We start from the raw sequence: 22,553 nt of genomic DNA, 5'->3' as shown, positions 1-22,553 counted from the left end.
GGTTAGCCGTGAAAAGATTATTGATCGACAGTCAAAAACACTGTCGTTTGACACCGACCCAAATCGCTTTCGTTGCCTGAACACCGACGAAAACGTGGTCACTCTTCGACTGAAATACTATCACATAAAAAATATTTAATGTTGATCTACATATGTTTAACTACCAGATAAAATAGAACAAATTATTGCTATTCTATGTGGAAGGCTCTTGGGGTAAAGTACATAAAAACTAAAAAAAATCCTCCAGTAGTGGGACTGGAAGTTGTGTGAACAATTTAAATTTTATACGATACCGTACATAACATTTTATTAACTTTTTAGACTATAATACCTTACTAAGGTTTTTGAATATTCGTTGGTTGAATAATCAAGTTTAAATGGAAGCTGTGTTGTTAGTGTATTAACATTTCTATATAAGCGCATTGCTCAACCCCACTACCTTTCAATGCTAAGTTTTAAACGCTTGAAACTTCGAAAATAACTACTCAAAATTAGTTATCGACCGGTCAATATTTTTAGTAAAATTAATATGTAGCCACTATACACTTTCAAGCCTTTTGCAAGTAAATCCGAGAAAAAAGGTCCAAGATAAAGATGAGATAAGGATAAGATTTTTTTTTAAACATTTCCATCGAATGTAAGCAACAAGTTATGTTTTTTTTTTTGGTGTAGAAATAATAATATCATTATGCAACATTTTTTTCAATCTTTTAAAATAATAATTTCCTTTTTTTAATAGAAACAATCTGTAGGTTAACATATAATATACGCGTTTATATAGTAGAATTATGTACATACATAATGTCTGTATTAGGTAATACCTAATGACTTTGTTTATAAAGTAAAAAAATATGACCTGTTCAACAAATAAACATAGTTTTTAACTAGAGATAATACAATATTACCGATTTTTACACAGTACACAATTTTTTTGTCTTATACAATTACTTTCGGAGCTTTTGCCCTATTTCCGGTTTACCATCCGGACTTGTTATCCGACTTTGTTTGAACCGAACCATTTTCCCTGACTCCTTAACAGTTTACCGTATAGCGAGAGACTCACTATTTTTTATTTATTTTTTTTTTTAGATGATAGAGACGATGGATAAAAAAATTCCCCCGCCGTTGCCGCCCAAGACACGCCGCGGATGCCTCAAGACCGGCGACGGCAACGGCGCGACCATTCTATCCAGCGGGCACGTGGTCAAGATACGCATAGATCCGTCCGACGTTCGCGGATGCGGTCTCGAGCCAAAAGTCGAGGAGCCGCACCGACAGCGACAGATGCAGACGCAGCTTCAGCCGCCGCCGCAGCAGCAGCAGAACGACGAGCCGCAGCTGCGCCGGACAAGCACGGTCAAGATCAACATCACTTGCGTGGACCCGTTCGGGTTCTACGACGACCGGTGCTCGTCGTCGGGACACGCGTCCCCGCTGGACAGCGGCACCGGCAGCGACCTGGACTCGACCGGCCGCCGGGACGAGAGCAGCGACGACGGCACGTGCAGCAGCTGCGACTCGCTGACCAGCGCAGGCGGCATGGACGCTGACGGCGTCGCGGCCGTCAAGCTGGACGCCGTCGAAAGGGAACCTAACCATTCGCCGGTGCCACGGCCGCCGACTCTTGTCCGCGTGCAACAGCGGTGCTACGGCGAGACGACGGTGTCCGCGACGCCCGCCCGCGTCATCGACATGGACAACACCGACCAGTACTTTCAGTTCCACATGAACGAGAACGTGTTCGACCACGTGGACGGTTCCCAAGCCGCGACAGCCGAAGTCCAGGGTGGAGACGATTCGTTCGCCGGATGTAAAGCGTACGAAGCCGCCGTCGGCTGTTCGGACACCATCCGCAGCGCCAAGGGCACGATCAGGGGCGTCAAAAACCGAGTCAGGGCCGGCATCGCCACTTTCCTGCAACCGAAAACTTCAAAGGTAAGTCAGCTGATTTAATGCAATATTGGAATAAAAAAAATAAAAAAACATTCATTTCTCCGATACACGGAAAAACATAAAATCATGGGCATTTTTTCCCTCTTCTCACTGACCTCCTATCCTATTACTCCTCCTTTTCTTGATCTATCCAATAGTCCTTTCCTTCCTCCTAACATAAACCTAACCTAACCTTAGCTATTTAATCCAAACTTAACCTAAACCTTATTGATCTTTTATCAGTTGCCTCTTATCACTAATCCTTTATCAGCTGTATCTTAACCGCATCCATAATCAGCTGTTTCTTATTACTATCGGACAAATTGTGACCTAGAGCCTATAAAATATAATAATATAAACATATTACAAATGCGAACTTAATCGTCATTAAATTTACATAACACTAGCGTTATTTAAGCGGGAAATATGAGTATCAATTTTAAAATACTTAAATTATATAAAAAAAACAGTTTGTAACAATTTTGTCAATGAAAAAAGTAAACATATTATTTAATAAATGTTATTGATATTTACTAATTATCTTAGAAATTATCATTCCGATTGGGAAGAAACATGACCTGAACCATATTCACTATAATATTTCAAATTCTTGTATTTCATGAAACGTTCATATGTAGAAATAGCATTTTTTAAATTTAAGGGCTCCGTGTAACTTATTACCAAACCGCTTTTTATGGAAAAAATTATATACATTTTGACAGAACAAACAGTAAAATCGGACTATTAATTACAAAACGCATTTTCCCCGTCAAATGTAGCGAATGGATTAAAACACATTCTATTGACCGCCTTAAACGTTTTCAAAAAATGAGCTGTCCAATTAATATTTCAATTCTTATTCGACGAGATATTATTAATATTTCCTCGGTCATGTTTCAAAATAATCATAAATATTTAGGAGATTAAAGATGTAACCATCGTTCTGTCTATCAAAACAAAGCTGTTAATCAAAACTTCATACGATTATTCATTGATAGATAGCCGGTACGGGAAGTAAATGTAAATAAAAAATCAGTTTGATAAATAGTTTGATGTTTTCGTCTACGATCCGATTGAAACCAAAATTAGCATATACTTGCATTATGCATTAACGTCGACGGAGATAAATCCATATTGATGTTCAATGTTTCGTTGACATTTTTTAAAACTCCATTACCTCGCATAACTAAAAATATACTTACCCTGCCAGTCGATATTTTTTTTTTGTCATTATTTGGTGATTTTACGACCATCGTTGAGCGCCACGGTTGTTTTACTTTATTTTTTTTTTTGTTATTTCAAACGTCATCGGTTTTTTATTTCACATTTTAACCCTGTTGATTTTTTTTCCGACTTCGTGACAGTGACTTCGAAATCACCGTTACTCCTGTTTCTTCATTAGCGGTGCCGAGCTGATTTTTTTTTTTTTTTACATAACCTAATCGGTTAAATAACCATCAAGCATGACTGGTCACATCGCCATACGGTCCTTAACGACAATTTATTTAACAGTTACCATCCGCTGAACACCATATTTTGTACGTTAAACGCGAACCGTTTAGCTAATTTATGACATAGGCGCTAAAAATATACTTGTGTACGTTTTATTCCGCCTGTAATGTACTCTGTGTGGTGCCATCTTGTACTACACTGATGATAGAGGTTTCGTGTCAGCAGGTTTTATTGAGTCTTTTTTTTTTTCATAGGTTAAGACTAATCCGAGACAACTAAATATACTGGAAATTTGAAAAATAAATAGGGTTTATGACGAGCAAAGAAGAGCTGAGAGAGAGAAAGAGAGAGTTGGACAAGGGTAGACAAAACAGTTTGAGATTTTTTTCCCCAATCTCAGGATGGATGAAGTGAAATTTTGACCCGCCAAAGTACCAATCGCATGTAATCGATAGAGATGATAGATTCGAGTAAGTCGGTCCAGAGGGCGAGAATTTATTAGAAGACAAACCTTACCGGATTTGCATGTATAATTTTTTACAAAATATTCCTTTTTCTTTAAAAATTAATCAATTTTTTACAGTTATAAAGAAGTCGGTCCTGACTCCTGACCACCTTTCCAAAACTTGCCCTGATAAACATCACTCATCAGTGCATCGGTACTCGGTTAGGTGTATCTCACAATAGCGTACAGAGATGGTACCGGCACTGCATTTAACTCCCTTTTGTACTGTATTCGAGAAGGTCGCTCAGGAACAATCGAAAAGCAATTGTAAATATCGACCCGAACGTTTTTTTGTTATTTGAGCTCGATGAAAATATATTTGACACACTTGGAAACCTATTAAACAAAATACATATACTTATATGTTTTTGTCATCAGCGGATATGGCACGGGGTCAATCTTTTTTTCTTCTCCGTGTCGTTTCCGTTTCATTACATTAACAGACGCGACATGAATAAAATATATCACAAAACCGTCGTTGTGTTATGGTATTCCATCAAGTATGTACTTGTACCTACTCGTCAACGACGGACTATATTATTATTTACCATGTGTCCGAGAATACGTTTTGACTTTTACTACTTTTCGTCGGTTTGGCTGTAAATGTTGTGTTTCTTTAATCACGGCTAACCAAGACGGAATAATAACATACATCAAAATGCACATAGCACGTCAGCTGTTTGAAACGCTCGACGATTTCACATATGCATATTATAGCTACTTAATATTATATGCAAGCTGCGGCATGGCGTCCGGTGCTATTAAACCAGATATAGAGATATAAAATGTAAAAAATGTTACAGGTTAAAACACCTTTAATTGCCGGATTTTATTCAGTTTTCTAAAACAGCCACTCGTTTATTATCCAATTATTGCTTTGATCTCCAAAACGCCAAACAGTGCCAGGTTTTGCATATTATCGACCGAGCTAAAGTATACACGTTTGTTTTCGTCAAACCGGTATTGTCGTATTGTTATTATTATTTATTTAAACAATGTTATACGGTGAGAGTTTTGAAGTTAGACAGTCTCCGCCGTGGCCGCGAAGACCATATAATATTATGTTTGGTTGTTTTTCTCCAAAAACGCGACAGACGACGACCTGATATATTTGCAGTATTGAATTTATCTTGTAAAATATATATTGCACGTGTATTTAAGTCACTGGATTAGTAGGCATGTGACACGGTTTGTGGACGACTCGCGCTCCGTTTGTTCCGCCACGGCCGCTGACTTGGACTTGAAAAACACTGTATAATAAAATGTCCCCATATTAGCTGTGAGTGTAAAATATAATTAAAAACCTATGTATTATGCATAGGCGCGAATCGCACAAATTATCATAAAGTATTTCCGCGTTTGTAGTACGTATCCGGTTAACTTTATGTGGACACGGTAGTTGGGCTAAAAATCTTTGGAACGATGATCACCAAACATTTATAATGATTACATTTAAAAATAAAAATACACAAATTATTAAAATTATTACATTAGCAATAACAATTCCCCGAAAAATAAACCCCCAAAAATGTTTAATGATTACAACAGAAACAACAATTCCCCGAATAATAAACCCCAAAAATGTTTAAAGATTACAACAGAAATAACAATTCCTCGTATAATAAACCCCAAAAATGTTTAATGATTACAATAAGATAAACAATCTCTGGAAACCGATCACGGAACACGACTAAAAATACTTATATTATTCTCGAAGTCTATAACCTTGTTACCTTACAATTCTAAATATAAACAGAGTAAAATGAAAGCATTAAGTACCTAATATTTGGCCAATATATGTATACTGTAGTTGTGTACCTGATCATCAAAACGATTATAATATTATATTATCAGCATGGGAAATACTATTTTTTTAGTATTTTTATTAAACCCACTTCACTATTCACGTATCCACTAAATACAATAACCAACTAAGAACATGTTCTAAGACAAAAATTACTTGTTGATACGAATCCGACGATCGATTTAAAAGAAAAATTATAATAATAATATCAGATATACCATTTCCGTATCGACTAAACAAAATAGAATCATATTTTTCGGCGCGTTCGCCTCGTGTTTATAACCTCCATCGCAAAGGGATTGCATAATATTATTAGGCGTTATACTATTACCACAAGTACCGTGGCCGGACGAAGGCTACAACAATGGCACGCGGCCGCTAATAACATAATACACATATGTATATCGGTAATTTCGCAACGGCGCCGAATTATTATTATTATTATTTTTTTTTTACGCCTTCCATGTGAAAAACAATGTTTGTATGTATACAACAACACCGACTAGCTATAATATTGTGGCGCGTGCTGTGCGGTCAGTCAACAGGGAAAACCGTGTCGAAATTCAAAAAACGTCGCGGGCACGTGTAGGTGGAAGTAATGTAATAATATCCGAAAAAATAATAATAATAAAAAATGACGTTTATGGTTGCCAATCGGTAATGGTTACTTGGCGCAATCGTTATGGGAAAACGACATTCTCCCGGAGAAAAATAACACCAATCAACCTTATGGCGTCAGAATAAAAAAAAAATATATATGACTTCCTAATAGGCTTCTGCTACACCAGCAAATGCAATGACCCGGTGTACTGGTGATGCCTACTAATACTAATAATAGAGCAAAGTCTCTAATGGACATGAAGGTGGGTGGTCAGCGGACACTCTACACTTCCTTTGCCAATAGAGAGTTTGGAGACTTTAACGTTTTTGGGGAAAACGACTACCGACTTCAATCGCCAACGCCGTATTATTGATTTTTAGCCTCGTGACATCTAAACTAGTGTAATATTATTTACTCGGAACGCGTTTCACGGTTTGTTCGGTAAAAAAATATAATAAAACAAGAATGGCGTTCGGTTTCTAAATCCGCTGTGGTACGGGCCAAATACACACGTGCATATACTTAACAAGTCAGCATGTGTACTAATGGGCGACGACTCTTTCCTCGAGAGACCATCACGGCCAATATAGAAAATAAACTGGATTGCTGACTTCTTATAAATTATATATGCCGACCGCGTTAACGCAATTGAAGGCAACGTTTCAAGTAGGCCATAATAATAATATGGATAATATTCATAATTTGGTCATCGTAAACTGACGACCGCGTTTAGATTTATTGATGTGGTTGTGGAAAAATATTAACCGGAAGAAAATAAAAGAAAGAAGGTAGCGAACGATCAAAGTCTACAATCATTCAATCCAAACAGGCAAATAATAAAACAGTGCGAGCCCAAATTCAAACATTTTATTCACAACCTTAGTACTTGATTTAAAACGACATGAAAATATAATTTTAAAATCCCAATATACTCTCTTGGACACAACAGACCATGTGAATAGACACGAGATTAGATCAATGATTTAACAATAAAACACATTACTACCGAAAAATCGAAAACACACTGGTTTATAATAATTTGTACAATAATCAAAACAAAATGTGAGACTAACAGCTTTGATTAATCGGATAGCACCTATTCTGCGGTTCCATCTGATTTGAACACATTGTTATTTAACTACAACATTCTCGTTTAACGTTTAACCGTGAAATCAGTTGATTAAAATGATCAGTATAGCTCAAGTTTCTATGGGTGTGTGTGTGTTGTGAATATAAACCGGTCAAATACACTTGTGACGCCTCTAACATATTTTTTAGTAGGTACGCCCAAAAAATAAGTACTTAAAAGAATACGAGCTCACGTTTCTCATTTAACACCCTAAACAGCGGCGTGTAACCGATAAAGTAATGTGTTATTAATTACAATACACTACCGGTTTAATATTATATTTAATTATCTTTGTGTACATGTTTAATCTTTGTAACCAATTCTCGATTAATAAACTACCGACAAAGCCCACGGCAGCACGTTCAAAATTTTACTTTGGAAATGAATATTCATAGCTGTTATAGTACTTTATTTGGGTTGAAATAACTTTAAACGGTCGAATAATCTACTGGATTTTGTTGAATTTACTTTGGTCGATTGTAAATCTGAAAAGGCAGATGTTGAGCCTCGCAAAAGTATACAGACTATCCAGACATTCTTTAAAAGACAACGCATCCATCGACTCTTCTTGTCCTATATGCTGAATGAAGTGAATGGAGCACGACCGATTGAAATGAGGATAAAGTATAAACAAAAACAATAGTCACTACCTTGCTTCGATACAATATACAACTATGACGTCCTACCTTAGGCCAAACCGTTTCTTCGACACAATAATATTGCAAACGCTATATTACATTATGATTTGTATGATCATTTTTACCATAGTATTTGCATATGACGTGTTCTCGAAGCCACAACACTATGTTGTAAATGCTATTAAAATGTTGCGTTTTACTAAGACAGTTGGGGTCATTGCATATTTTACTATAGGGTAGCTATTTTTGGGTTGATCTTTAAGCGCATAGGTGTCCGGTTGCTAGGTATCTGCAAACAGCTGGTGGTAAATTAGCAGATTGTGACCAGAGATTGGTCAAGTGCAATGAAAAATTACCCACATTTCCATGCATATAATTCGGTTCTTGGAATACTTGTATTAAACTCTTTGATTGACGGCCGAATGTGACCAGGTATTTTATCTACAACATGTTCTTTGGTTCAATGAATTTCAGAGAATCTAGAGATTCTGGAGCAATAAATAAACTTGACTGCACGCTCTCGACGTTTTAAAAGATTCTGCTCTTAATATACTTCACTTATGGTTAGTGAATTTAGACGAGTTAAACATTCATTCATTGACACCTTCCGATAGTAATTTCTAAAAGCAGCCACTATTTGTTATGCTCGCGGATGTTAACGCGTCATACATTTCACTTCAAATCGTTCTACGTGCCAACAGTGACCTCTCTTTTTCATTATGATTTAAACAAACGAATAGCCATCAGACCCATTTTGATAATGATAAGTTCGCTTTATATAAATAGTATAACATTAATGAACTTTAATTTTTAGCATTTTAAACTTGGTTCTATGTTATTTTTTATTACAGCTTATTATTGATCTAATACAAAAAGGTGTATAATCTATTAACCCATTAGCGCCTAGCGTTGCCATATGGCAACATCCAATTTTTTTCAAATTTTTAAGTACACAATTTTCTTTCTTTTTTTTTTTTTAACCCACCAATTATTTTAAAAAAAACTCCGGCGTTAATGGGTTAAGGTATATGTGATATATATGGTATATGGGTTATGGTATTAGTGATATTCTGCGTAATACACAAATTATGTATTTTAGTAATCATAATACCTTCTTGACAATCTAGTGTTGTTTTAACCTAACCTGATATTTTATGTTTATTTTTTATTATCATTGTTTCTTTCCGCTTTGTCATAATATCATTTCGCTTTTATTTGGTAGTTAAAAAAACGTGAGAGACTATAAAGTAATTTTCGTTAAACCGCTACGGCGTCTTAGGCGAAAATCGTCAGAGCTTTCACTCTTGGGCCGATGACCCTTGCCGTCAATCCAATACGGTCACCATCGAATTTATACACCAATACATGTAATAATAATATTGGACCGTAAAACATTTACTTTACACGCGCCAAGTAGAAATTACTGTCGTTTAACGCTCGTTACAATCATATTACCTAAATTTGCCCACTACAGTGTACGCCAATTACTATTACCATCAGTGTCTTGAGAACTTTTCCAGGGACGTTAAACGTTTGTGGGTATGGTCAAATGTATTTTATTAATAGTTTTTTTTTTTTGCAACAGTTGTCAACCCGGCATAGCTGCGAGCAAACGAGCAACACACAATTAAGTGTACAGCTATTATTTTTATGATAATATTTTTTTGTCAGAAAAAGAAAACTAAATAATAATATGTAAATGTGGTTTTATGTAATTCCGTCGTGGGCGTGACTAGGTACACTCATATTAGGTTTGGAGGCGAAAATAAAGAAGAAAATTATGCCTATTCATTGTTACATGATGGATTATTGATTACATGAGTCTTCGTTATCGTCGCATGTATGCGTGGTGTGTACATTGTGTATTGTATTGTACACAGTTATGATTTTCACCGGCTATCGATAAAAAATCAATACGGATTACGGGCGAACTAGGTACTACATTATACATTGTATCAGAAGAGTATGTTATAATACTGTAACGAGCATGTTATATAGATTTATCTCAAAACACTTTTATGAATAGAGCCGAGTGACCAAGCTTACTATTAGGTATATAATTATACAAAACAAATTTATTAAAATATAATAAATTGTTTTTTTCAACAATTTTAAATCAAAACTAAAACTGTCTTAAAGACAACCACAAGTGTGACAGTGAGAAGACTTAGAACTTTCGAGAAAAAAAATATGGAGAATGATATGCGGACCAGTCCGTGACAGAAGGACAAATTAATGAAGAAGAAAGTTCAACAAGGAACTTTAGGAAGAACAGGTCTTAGCACCAGTCACTAGCTACATGAAGGGACAAAGAATGCAGTGGTTGAGACAGGTCATGAGAAGAAGTGAATAAGAAGTAGTAGTTATACAATGGAACTTGGAATGGAGAGACCTCGAGGCAGACCGAAGAAGATATAGTAGAAAAGGATCTTAAAGATCTGGGAGTGCAAGAATGGAAGGAAATTGGTCAAGATCGGGAGAGGTGGAGGGATGTAGTGATGGCGGCAAAGACTCTTAATAGAGTTATAGATGCCAGTGAAGAAGCTAAAGATCCGAAATTTTCAAACAAAATATAATATCGCGTTACAAATTCAAAAGAACCCTATACATTTCAGGTTAGTTCTATTGAAAAACATCATGTTTGCGTGTGTCCCATTTGTCCACATATTCGACCATTTTAAAATAAACATATTTAAGTGTTGGCTTTTTATTTTCTCGCATTAACGTCCAACTCGGATGTGCACTAGATACGGTTAAAATAATTAACATGAAAACGCGGAAACTATAACATAACCAGACGACTTACTTCGGTCAGACGGTGACCCGTATGAGATATTATAATAACTTATTGTTCACACATGGTAATTTTGTTGAAAGCCCGAAACGCTTGCTAAATAAATATTTATAATATGTATATTGTCGTTATTTATACATATATTTATATATATATATAATATAACCACATAAGGTACACATATTATAAGGTTTTTAAATAACATTAACGCGCCGTCATGATACACATAATAATATAGAATATTTCCATATCGCGATTGCATACACACACAGACGTAAATATATTGTTATTATTATAATACATACATTAAACGAAAAAAAACAACGGTAGAGTGTAATAATCGCCGACTGATCTTAAGTTTTTTTTTGCTTTTCTCTTAAAATATCCAACGTATTTACTTTCGAACCACTTATTTCACTTTAATTAACATTTCCACTTAGATTTGTTTCGCATTTCTTGGCCAGCATTCATATTATTATTATATTGTGTTTTATTGATCATTCTAGGGAAAATCTGCATGGCCCATTAACTTTTGGTCAAGATTAGGCTGATTATATACTATTATCGTTTGTGGTTTCAAGTTGGATCGGACGATTTTTTGGGAAATTATTTGTATTTTAATATATTTAATTAAAGACTTGTTTGTGGTAGAGCAACATTACAAATGTAATTCCTCATATTTCCTCATATTTGAATATAAATGTCTTCAAATACATTTATAGCAAATGTTTAATCTTTATCTAATAACGCTACAAATACTTCAAGTATACTCTATGTCTATATATAGGTACTATAAAGCGTTAAGTGCAGTTAATGTTAATTTTAAGTGATATCAACAAAATAAGATATTTTTTCATGGTTTGTCTATTTTAAATGCATTGCCTTTTATAATAAGACACTTATGACAAACGTGTACTTCAATAATTTAAACTACTACTAAAAATAATTTTGCAGTTATCGCTATTTGACCTATGATCACAAATTTATATTGTTTTGATTTTTGAAAAAAAATATTATGCGTTTTTTTAAACACTACAAGGAAAAGGTTATTTTGCATGGTTCTCATAATAATATAATGCATTTTATTCAGTGCCGGGAGTAATGCTGGTACAATTCGGAGCGTGTGAAACGGTTGCATACAATTATTTTACTATCAGGAACTGTAAAAGTAACTATAAAATTTGACATCCCAAAAATGTTGTCAAGATCGTTTCTTTATAATTCCACCGGACTAGGAAATATAATTATCTTAGAAACGTTTAACTAGTATTATATTATGTAATCCATTTTTAGATGTTAAATTGTTTATAGGTTACAGCATTCTAACGCTACAAATTTAAACTTCTATACTTACAAGGTTTTTAGACTCTAAGATATTGATTTCCATATATTATGCTAATGAATTTAATAGTATCATCATGATTAAATTACACTTAACTGCGCCGCATGTTACTTGTATTAACGGATCAAAGAAATCTAATAAAATATCATCTTGTCTTCAAACGATATTTAGGTATTAAAAATGTATTTCCAGTAACTTAATTTGTAATAATTATCATAATATTATGATTTTGATGCAGACGTTGATTATAAGCGTCAGTACTTCTAACGGTAACCATCATATTTTCTAGAATGATTTTTTATTTATTTCTCAAAAACCATAATGATATCAAAGTGAAATGCTTCGGAATTAATTTAATAATAATTTATTCGCTATAATATAACAATTTAAATAAAATATATCAAAAACTCTCTAATTATAATATTAAAACGGATATTGCTAATGTAGGAAAAAGCGTTCGGGCTTAGACGGTTTCTTCTAAAACATTACTAACATAACACTTTATATAAGTACCATTTCCTTTGTTGGATTTTATTGACTTTTTTGGTGTTTTGCTTCTGGCTGTAGACAAATTTAGTCCGGCACTGCCGTACGTAACACTATGTATAAGTTCTTTAAGGCTGTTCGTAATATCCAATTGAAATTTCTATTGTCATATTACTTATTATTATTGTTTACTACAGACATGCAGTGCATTTTGCCATCGGCTCACGAATATTATTAAAATTTCATTATTTAGATGCATTCACAAAACATTAATGGAGACACAATTTTGTTAATGTCGTTCAATGCATATTATAATGACATCAGGACAACTACTTAATTTTTTAGGTTTTAATATCGTGTTACTGCGCTTAAATCATATTGAAATGTATTACTATCTCTAAATTATGTAGTGTATAAAGTGTAATTTTAGTATTTTTGTATGGGTTATATCATACTGAAAAAAAAGCTGACCATAGTTTTGGTTTGGTATTTTATTGTATTAGGTATATGTATATATAATACAATTATTGTTATACCTTTTATTTTTACCTTTTATACCTTTTAAATTATAATAATTATAATCACTATAATCGCACATGTTAACTGTTAAGCAACCAAAAAATCTGTGTGCTGATTTTATACACAGCATTTGAGATCGTTCTAGGCTTTTTACTTCAACCCAATTAACATTTTTTGGAGTAAATGTATTTATAGTGTACTTGATTATTGATACTTCCTTTTTAATTTAATAAAGTTGTGTTTCCATCGCAATAAATTAGTTTGTACCTAACCACAATAATAAAATTCTTCGTTTAAAAAAATATATTGTCTTAAAAATTTTGAATTTGTGAAATAATCATTACTCTCTAAAAATACAAGATAAACTATAATTTTCCATTAAATTTCTTAATAATATTGATATTTATTCTGAATCTGATGTCATGTTTTTTATGAAATTCAAATCCCCAAAAAATGACATAATTTTAAAAACAATAATATCTTTTTGGAGCTATACGAGTATTACGAGAGGAATTAGTTCCTTTCTTGTTGTTGTTATAATTTTTCTTCTTCTTTTTTTTCATCCAAGAGTAAACAAACACGACACTAATCTTCGCGGTCGTTATGAAACTCCTATCGGTGGGTTTATGTATACATATTTTGAGTTAAAATATTATATTGAAGACGACCGATTATATAATACAGTTATTAGGAGCAACATACAACTCGAGATCGACGAACACAAACATAATATCTTCTGGGAGGTCTGAACGCCAAAGGCTTACACATAGGAACGTCCATCTGCGTTATTGTACTTACGTTTTAATAGTGTTGGATTAAATGGAGTAGTCGAGAAAACAATAAACGCTATTTTCCAGTACAATGAGCTGCGTGAGCTCCCTTTGCAATGCAAAATATGCTCGGTAGGCGGTCAGGAATGCAAAATACAGCGTTGACAAATATATTTTCTGATTATTATTATTGTTATTAGGCATTACAATATGTTACAAAATACTTAGATCCGCGTTCGTGTATGTGCAAAGATGTATGCGTACAATTGATCGGGTCAATGATACCCGCTGAGGTATACATAGTAGTCCGTGAAGAAGGAGGAGTAGATAGGACACGGTGGAAAAAAAAGGAGCGGCTATAGTAGCTTCTTCTCTCTTTCTCTCTCCTCGTCGGTTATAATATTACATTATGTACCGGACGACCGTTCTTATATTATACAAAGCCTCGGGGCGCGAATCGCCTCTCATCTCGACCATTATATATACTATATACACACATGAGCATATCAGTGTATATATATATATATATATTAATTGCGAAACAGGTCATTCCATCTATGTCCTTGCGACTCGACTCCCCGCACCGTTTCTTTCCTCTTTTCTCCGTCTTTGAGTCCACGTCCAACGCTGCCGTCATAGAATCCTTGCGGAGGTCGCACTGTCGGTCAACGGCATAAAATATATATTATAATAATAATAATAAAGACGTGGTGTTTGTGTTTCTATACGGCGTACCAGTCGGGCTGCGTGTGCCTAAGTATAATGGAAATATAATCTTGTCGACGATAGACGTCGAGGTGTTATATTCGTGGAAAGGACGATTAAAAGCGAGCCGGACTTGGTTATGATAATGAGTTTCGCCAATAATTCTGTGATCCCAAACGGACGGATCGAGACGAGTGATCGCAGACGGACTGATACCTGGATAGACCGAGAGAAGATCTATGACTTAACGCATTGCACAAGCTCTACCGAACACCAGAACGAAATCATTATATGGTTTTCACACGATGGCGTTGATCGTATCGTATAATCAAACGATTATACTTAGCAATGCTGTCCTCTGGGCGCTGTTACGTTTGTCGACCACACCTTTTTTTTTTTTTTTTTTGTAACGAACGTGTGTGTCCTCATTTGCCTTTACTTAAAAAACTCACGAATTGCTTCCCAAAACGAGTACTAATACGCGAAAACAAAAAAAAAGAAATATCTGTGTTCTAAACATGCCGCAGTTGAATATTTCCAACAGAGTATAATCTCGAGTCTATCAACATCAAGCAGGTACGTAGACAAATGCTGAATGTACTTGAACAGTCATGAGAATTTCGGCTAAATTTCAATTATAGATCTAAGATCATTTAGTAGTTTAAAGGAAATGACATTATCCGTACAACGTGCCATCAACATAGACGAAAAGGTCAGCCGCCTTAACGCTCTCTACTCTTTTCAATTAGTCATTGTATCACTCACCATAATATTATACTCTTCTCTGTATCTTTTGACTGTTACATATAGGTGAGAGTAGTCCTAAAATTGTTGGTCTCAGACACATCACACATCAATATTTGTTTAGTAACTAAATAGATATTTGGTTACTCAAAGTACCGAAAGTTTTGATAAATTTAACTGAGATTAATTATTAAGAAATAACATATACGTTCGTTCAATTCTTTGCTTACTCATTTGTTGCTGTCAACACATTCCAAAAATATAGAAATTGTCAGAAATGTACATAAGACTTGCGACCGGCTGTATGAAAGTTATTTAACATCAAATACAATTCGTTTGGAAATTAAAATATAATCGCCGGTGCATCTTAATCATATTTCGCGTAACATGTATAGTTTCGTGATACACTTAACTTCCCACACAGTCAACCATTGTGATAATTTTCTTCGTTTCACATGTGCGATTCCGCGTTATTTGTTGTTGTCATTCGTGGAAAATTTTTCCTACAGCAAAAACAAAGACATAGGTTTTTAATTAGAGACTAGAAATAATTACAACAAACGAGATTGTACTTTGATTTCGGGGTTCACTACTCACAAGTTAGATAACAAGAAAAATATTATAGGGAAACCGTGTAAACGGCGGAATAACGCAATGCGCTATTCTGTTTGCGATCAACATCATTTTGTTTTTTTCTACGGTGTCGGTCTGCAATTTTATTTCTACAAAAAACCAGTTGGTTAGGAGATAGTTAGGATAGGGATATTTAGTGCTCTAGTACACTATAATTTGCTAAGAGCATATAACGCGTTAGCGGTGTCTCGTTGAAGAGCAGTATCATATTTTAATCGGTCATGATGCAAGTCAGGATTATAAATAAACGTTCGTTAAATAACGTAGAGAGGAAATAAAACGGAATACCTGGAAATAGTTTCACAATCGCTAAAAACACTTTGGAACATTGGATATCGTTTGGAGATTTTGAATAATTTCAGATACCTCTTGAAATATTTTCATGAAAACCGTTTGAATACAAAATTATACAGACCGCCTAATTGTGTATCCGGTGAACCTACAAAGTGGCCGGCAGCGGTTCACCTTCTAGCGCAAACCTAGTTAGCTACTCACGAATTTGACATATTATTATTATTATTATTAAACCTTTCTTGGGTTATGTATTACTTTTCGCCTTGTATTATTTTTATAATAACTACTAATACACCTTGTGTGCGATAACCTCCCCCACGACTTTGTAAACAAACAACACACGCCGGACAATCTTATAGGGTAAACTAAATAGCCGATAACAGTGAATTTCCATGCACATAATATTATGCCGGAACCTTCACCTTTCCACGCGCATTCCTTGACCTGAATACCGTAGTCTTGGAGATAAACAAACGCGCAGCACACAGTCTGCCCGAAATCAGCTCCGTTAAGAGCATAATATTATTATATACCCACACATTAACGTTTCCCAGTTATTAGGATAATACTTTCACCGAAAAACTAACCCGGCCATGAGTCATGCACTACTAGTATAATATAATTTTGCGCAGGGTGTTACCGCAATAGCATATTTACCGTGACGTTAATTTTTTTTTAACTTCTTCACTACTTTTATATATTATATGTTTTTTTTTTCAAGTATTCAACCCTAAGGTTGTTTTTGTAGTTTCCAATATTTTCTCCATTCGTCTTTATTACCAGATAGTCTCTTCAATTCCCTGTAATTTGTTAGTCTCAAAACAAAAAAAATCTGTTTGATGTATGATGCTCTTGGCCGCTCTCGGTCTCTTTTGCCATTTATCTTTCCTTCTATTATAATGTGTAGAAGCTCATCGTCATGTATCAAAACATGTCTAATTCTCCTATCACTTTTACGTCTAATTTTTTTTGATAAGTATCTCTTAATTTTCGTTGATGGACTGTTCCATAAATCAAATTGTATTATAATAAATATCAAATAGTATTGACTATTGATAAAAGAGAGCATCCCTGCCTTACATCTTTCCCGATTTAGACTGTCCTTGATTTATACGACACTTGTATTATAGCTGATTGTTCTTTATATATATATTATTCGTCTTTCTTATTTGTATGTATACTTTATATTTTATATTAATGTATGAATATGTCTTTTTTCGCAGACTTGGCAAGAAAAAGAAGCGGGCAAAGTGGTTTTGTACACGACCACCATGGGCATAGTGAGGGACACGTACCAGCGGTGCCTTCTGGTCAGACAGATACTTCGGACGCATCTGGTCAAATTTGTGGAAAGGGACGTTTTCATGAGCAAAGAAGTGCAAAAGGAGATCAGAGAGCGGTTGGGAGTCGACACGATATCCGTTCCCCAACTGTTTGTCGAAGGAAATCTCATAGGAGTCAGTATAGATAGCCATTAGAAATATTGTTTGTTTCGATTAAAAATAGGAGAGGGAGATGGGGTGGGTAAAACGATCTTGAGGGTTACATAAGCTAAGATTACTCTATCCGAAGTTAAAAGCTCTACGTTTGTTTTTAATTTCTCAAAACCGCTTGTACTAATTTAATTATTATTATCCTAATAACAATGAGTATAATATTATTATAACAGTTATTTGGGTTTGTGGAATTCCTTAAAGAGAACACATAGTACAATACCGTAAACATACGCCAAACATAATATCCCCTTTGCCGATTTTTTTAATATTAAATAGGTAGTTAAATACATTATCGACAAAATCAAGTAATTAATTTAACTTGGGGGAGTAAAATTTCTGTTATTAATTTACAGTCAGATAAATTTGTAACGATGTATAATTACTTTTATTAAGAGCAACGCTCGTGCCTATACAAGAGCTAATTGACTCTGACATAAAATACTGCATTATAATTAATCGACTACTATCTATACACGTGGGTTTAATAATATAATCCATAGTTTATAATGTACCTAAAGTAAATTAAATACAACGCACTTGTTAGGTTTTACAATAAAAATGTATAGACGGCCAATTATTTATGGGTTTTAACAATACATCATATACAGAGTGTGAGGTTGCCGAATTACAAAGGAAATATTTAATTATATTGATAATAATTGATATTGGCCTATTTATCAGAGTGAGATTAATTGTACTCGGTGTACCGAGTGCATAAAGTACTTGAGTATGATTATATCACTCATACTCATACAATTTTAAATAAACAATACATTAAATTATTACATGTAACCATTATTCAAAATTCTGAAGTACTATGTGATATAGGTATTATCCTAAAAACAGTTAAGTGTTAAAAATGATCAATACTTTAAGGTTATGAGTAGATACTGATACAAACGATAATCTTAAATGGTAAAGGGCAATTTTTCGCCCTTAATCTTTTTTAATAAAGTTGAGTTCAGAGCACTATTTTATTGTACACCATAATGGCCTTTCGAAGACATTTTAATCCAATTGGTTATTTTAATCAATAACCAGTTGATAAAAAAAAATCAGTTATTTTCAAAAATGTCTTTACCTACAAAAAACGAATATTATATTATACAACAAATTGTGCACTTTTCTCATTTCATTTTTTTTAAATATTACACTTACATCCCTAGGCTTTTAGGGCACTCAATTATCATACTTAGCTATTTTAAGTATCCTTATGCCGACCCCAAATAGCTGAGAGAAATATTATTCAGAGTAAAATTTCATAGTGCAAATTTCCGTGGCTGTAAATTAGATAGTAAAAGTGAAAAATTTGGTTTGCAAGTTTATAAAGCCTTGTGAAAAATAATTAAACATTATTTTAAACTCTATTTTTTCAATTATTTATATGGTATAATGCTTACATTTATTAATGTAAGCATTATACCCGTATACCTACTTAAATACCTAGCTATTATTATAATAATAATACTATGTGCAATGTAACAATGTATGATCTTGTTTTCAGGACGCAGAAGCAGTAGAAAGACTGAACGAATCTGGGGAACTCCGATCGATATTGAAACCGTTTAAGGTAAATCAAAAAGATAATGTTATGTTTGTGCCAATAGACCGTTTTCATATTCGGAACGCTTCTTCCGGCTCACATGAGAGCACATTATATCCTGTTGCCAATACAACTTTCCTAATCGGGAAGAAATGGATTTTAGTAATAATAAACATCAAATCGTCCCGTCCGTCTCTTCCCAGCCGTTTCCAACTACCATTAAATTCAACATTCCTGTTGACTCTACCCAACCTAACCCGTGGTGGTAATTACTTTAGTCCGACTATTGTTAAAAAACTTGGAAAATTATGTAAATAATTCGAAACTCGACTGTACCAAAATTATTTTCCCTTTTCACCTGGGAACGATCACGACATTGCCTAATGCGATAAAAAATAAGTTTTATAATATAGTGATTTATGGCCATGAGTTCAAAGCAAATCGTGTTTTAGTACGTATTATTACGTTGGAGCGGTCAATAGGTATATTTCCATGTTTTTTATGGAAAAAAAAATATTCTTTTATCGTTAGTTACATAAGTATATTATTTTATACATTTTTAAAAGGCTGAAAAAAATCTGTATCTCTATATTTACTTTAATACCTAACTTCTCAGAAAATCTCTACCTGAAATGCAAAAAGCCAGTTCCGAGAGAAGTAAAAACTAAAACAAAATAAATTAGAAACCATCATTACCTCGATTTTTAAAAAAACGAACATGATCTATTCAAAGTTGCTGTATAGACTAAAATTTGTTCCAAAGGTCATATTATGACTTACACATATTTTATGCGAAGCCTTGTGTCTTTCAGGTACAGATTGATAAGACATCGTAAGATGTAAAAGTTAAAACAAATACACCTATATTATGTAGGTATGTTTTCCCGTCATTGATAAAAGAATATTTTTAAATAGAAAAATTAATTAGATAGTTCCCCGTTAAAAACAAAAAAATACGATTTAGATTAAGCTATTACTTATTAAATATAATATTCTAATATAATTTAAATAGTTATTACTTATTACTTATTAAAATTAATTCACTTATTATTGCTTGTTCAAATTTAAGTCAATTAAGAGTAAAATAATGTTTAATATTAATTAATAATTATTATGTTGATATTTCTTTTCTTTTTTGCTCGTTAACTCGAATTTATTTATTAAGTATTAACTTTGCTAATATAATTTTAAATTTGATGAAGCATTTAAAATGACAAATAACTATTAATTTTACAATTTAACATAAATCATTAAAATTTGACCGGCTTTATTAAGTATTTTTTATAAACTGCAATTATTTTTGTGTCTTTTATACGGGGTGATCAATTTAACGTTAAAAACTAATTTTCTAGGAAAGTAATAATATCAATTTTATAATATTTATTTTTAAAAAGAATTTTTATTTTGATACCTACATATTTATACAATTTTCCAAGTTTTAATTTTTTTAGAATTTTCCAGGGCTCTATCAACTTCTGAAACTTCTATGGTATTGTTTATACTTAATTAACTTTTTTAATTAAGACTTATCATTTTAACCAGTTTAGATAATTATTTTGCAAGCAAATTAAAAAAAAACTTTATTCCACCCTTCCTCTCGTCCTAAGCTTTAAACTCCATTAACATTAAGAGAAATTGTCCAAAAATGGTTATTATCCTGTCAACCTTTTCAGCAAATTATTTTTCAATTAAAAAATGTAATTACCTATTAAGTTTCAAAAAGTTGATAAAGCTCTGAAGGGTACTAAAAAAGTAAAATATTTAATAAATGTACAATATTTTAAAATAACATAAAACAAGATGTTTTCTAAAATAAAAACTTTAAAATCGTTATTAATTTCCTATAAAAATGAGTGGTTTACGTTAAATTGATCACCCTGTACATAAAATAAATAATTAAACTTATAAAAATCTGGAAAATTTAAAGTACTTATGTATATGTTTACTCTTTTAATACAATAATATTTACTACAGATATGTTCTTTTCGAGATCTTTCGAAAGAAAGTAAAAAACTATCTGCATAATAACAAGAAAAAATAGTCATTAAAAAATACATAAACAAGTATTTTCAAAACCCTCAAGCTACATCAGGCGCAAGAAAATACCCCCCACAGCGTACCTATCCTGTATACATACATGCGGTGTAGCCCTAATTTACCTAATTATAACAGTAATGATTACTACCTTTGACGGGTATTTTATTTTTTCTAATTTTTATTCTAAGCACAATATTTTTTCCGCGTTATTTTTCTGTTATTATTACTACTATTATTATTATCATCATCACTTCTATTGTTCTTTCGTGCACAATACAACGATAGTGATAGACACGTATATTAATTTAACGTACCTGTATAATACCTATTATATATATAATATAGTACCTATAAATGTGAATATTATAGAGTGTAGGTATATTATAATTTTCTTGTTAGAATTCCAACCAAAAAAATAATAATAACAACCCATCGCGTACCTACAAACATAGGTATCTACTTTCTAATTCATTATACGTTGTTAGGAAAATAATTATTATTATTTTAGAAAATAAATTCATATACATACCTACACATACTACATATATTATGAACCGTTCAAGCGTGTTGTGAATGTGTTTATAGTTAAGACATAACTTACCTACCTTGTGCCTAAATGCAAATTATAAAATACAATAATATGTGAACATTTTTTTTTGTAATGATATAATATGAAAACCGGATAAATTATTTGGGATCCGCGTGTGATAAATTTCTTCGTGATGAACAATAAAGATACTTAATTAAAGTAGATACCTACCTACCTATTATAGTAATAGGTAAATCGAATACTTCATATTTTAATAATATTATATATTAAGTAGCCAACAACCTTATTATTAAAATATAGAAAAATAAACGACCGTGCCTATTTTATAAACATGTATACCGCTATAGCGGTAATCACGCGGTTATAGATGGTAACATTGTTATGGTAATCTGGGTAGATTGGTTTCCTAACTTTACCAAACTACAGCTTTGCTTTATAAGGTATCCATATTTTTATTTTTATTTTGCGAGCATTGAAGTTTCCTTATTAAGTTTCTATAAGGATGTATGTAGGTAGTGTTTACTTAATGAGTTGATAGGACGAACACTCGCCTCTGCATATTTAATGTAAAATTATTAT

At 33.1% G+C, this 22,553-nt stretch overlaps 1 protein-coding gene across 1 annotated transcript in view; it reads left to right on the top strand.

Moving 5' to 3' along the window:
- LOC126845778 (glutaredoxin domain-containing cysteine-rich protein CG12206-like) overlaps positions 1–22,553 on the top strand; it is a 33,473-nt gene that overhangs the window by 9,104 nt on the left and 1,816 nt on the right. The window contains exons 2-4 of the mRNA XM_050584671.1: positions 1,090–1,935; positions 17,572–17,805; positions 19,349–19,414. Of these exons, the coding sequence (XP_050440628.1) occupies positions 1,090–1,935; positions 17,572–17,805; positions 19,349–19,414 (1,146 nt within the window). The remainder of the gene's footprint in view (positions 1–1,089; positions 1,936–17,571; positions 17,806–19,348; positions 19,415–22,553) is intronic.

The sequence above is a fragment of the Adelges cooleyi genome, unplaced genomic scaffold (assembly GCF_023614345.1).
Source record: "Adelges cooleyi isolate 19-005CV unplaced genomic scaffold, UGA_ACOO_1.1 ACOO_flye_CR_arks_rails_tigmint_CR_PRNA_108, whole genome shotgun sequence".
Lineage (NCBI taxonomy): Eukaryota > Metazoa > Arthropoda > Insecta > Hemiptera > Adelgidae > Adelges > Adelges cooleyi.
Note: the sequence above shows the minus strand (reverse complement) of the source record. Positions and strands in the feature narration are given on the sequence as shown.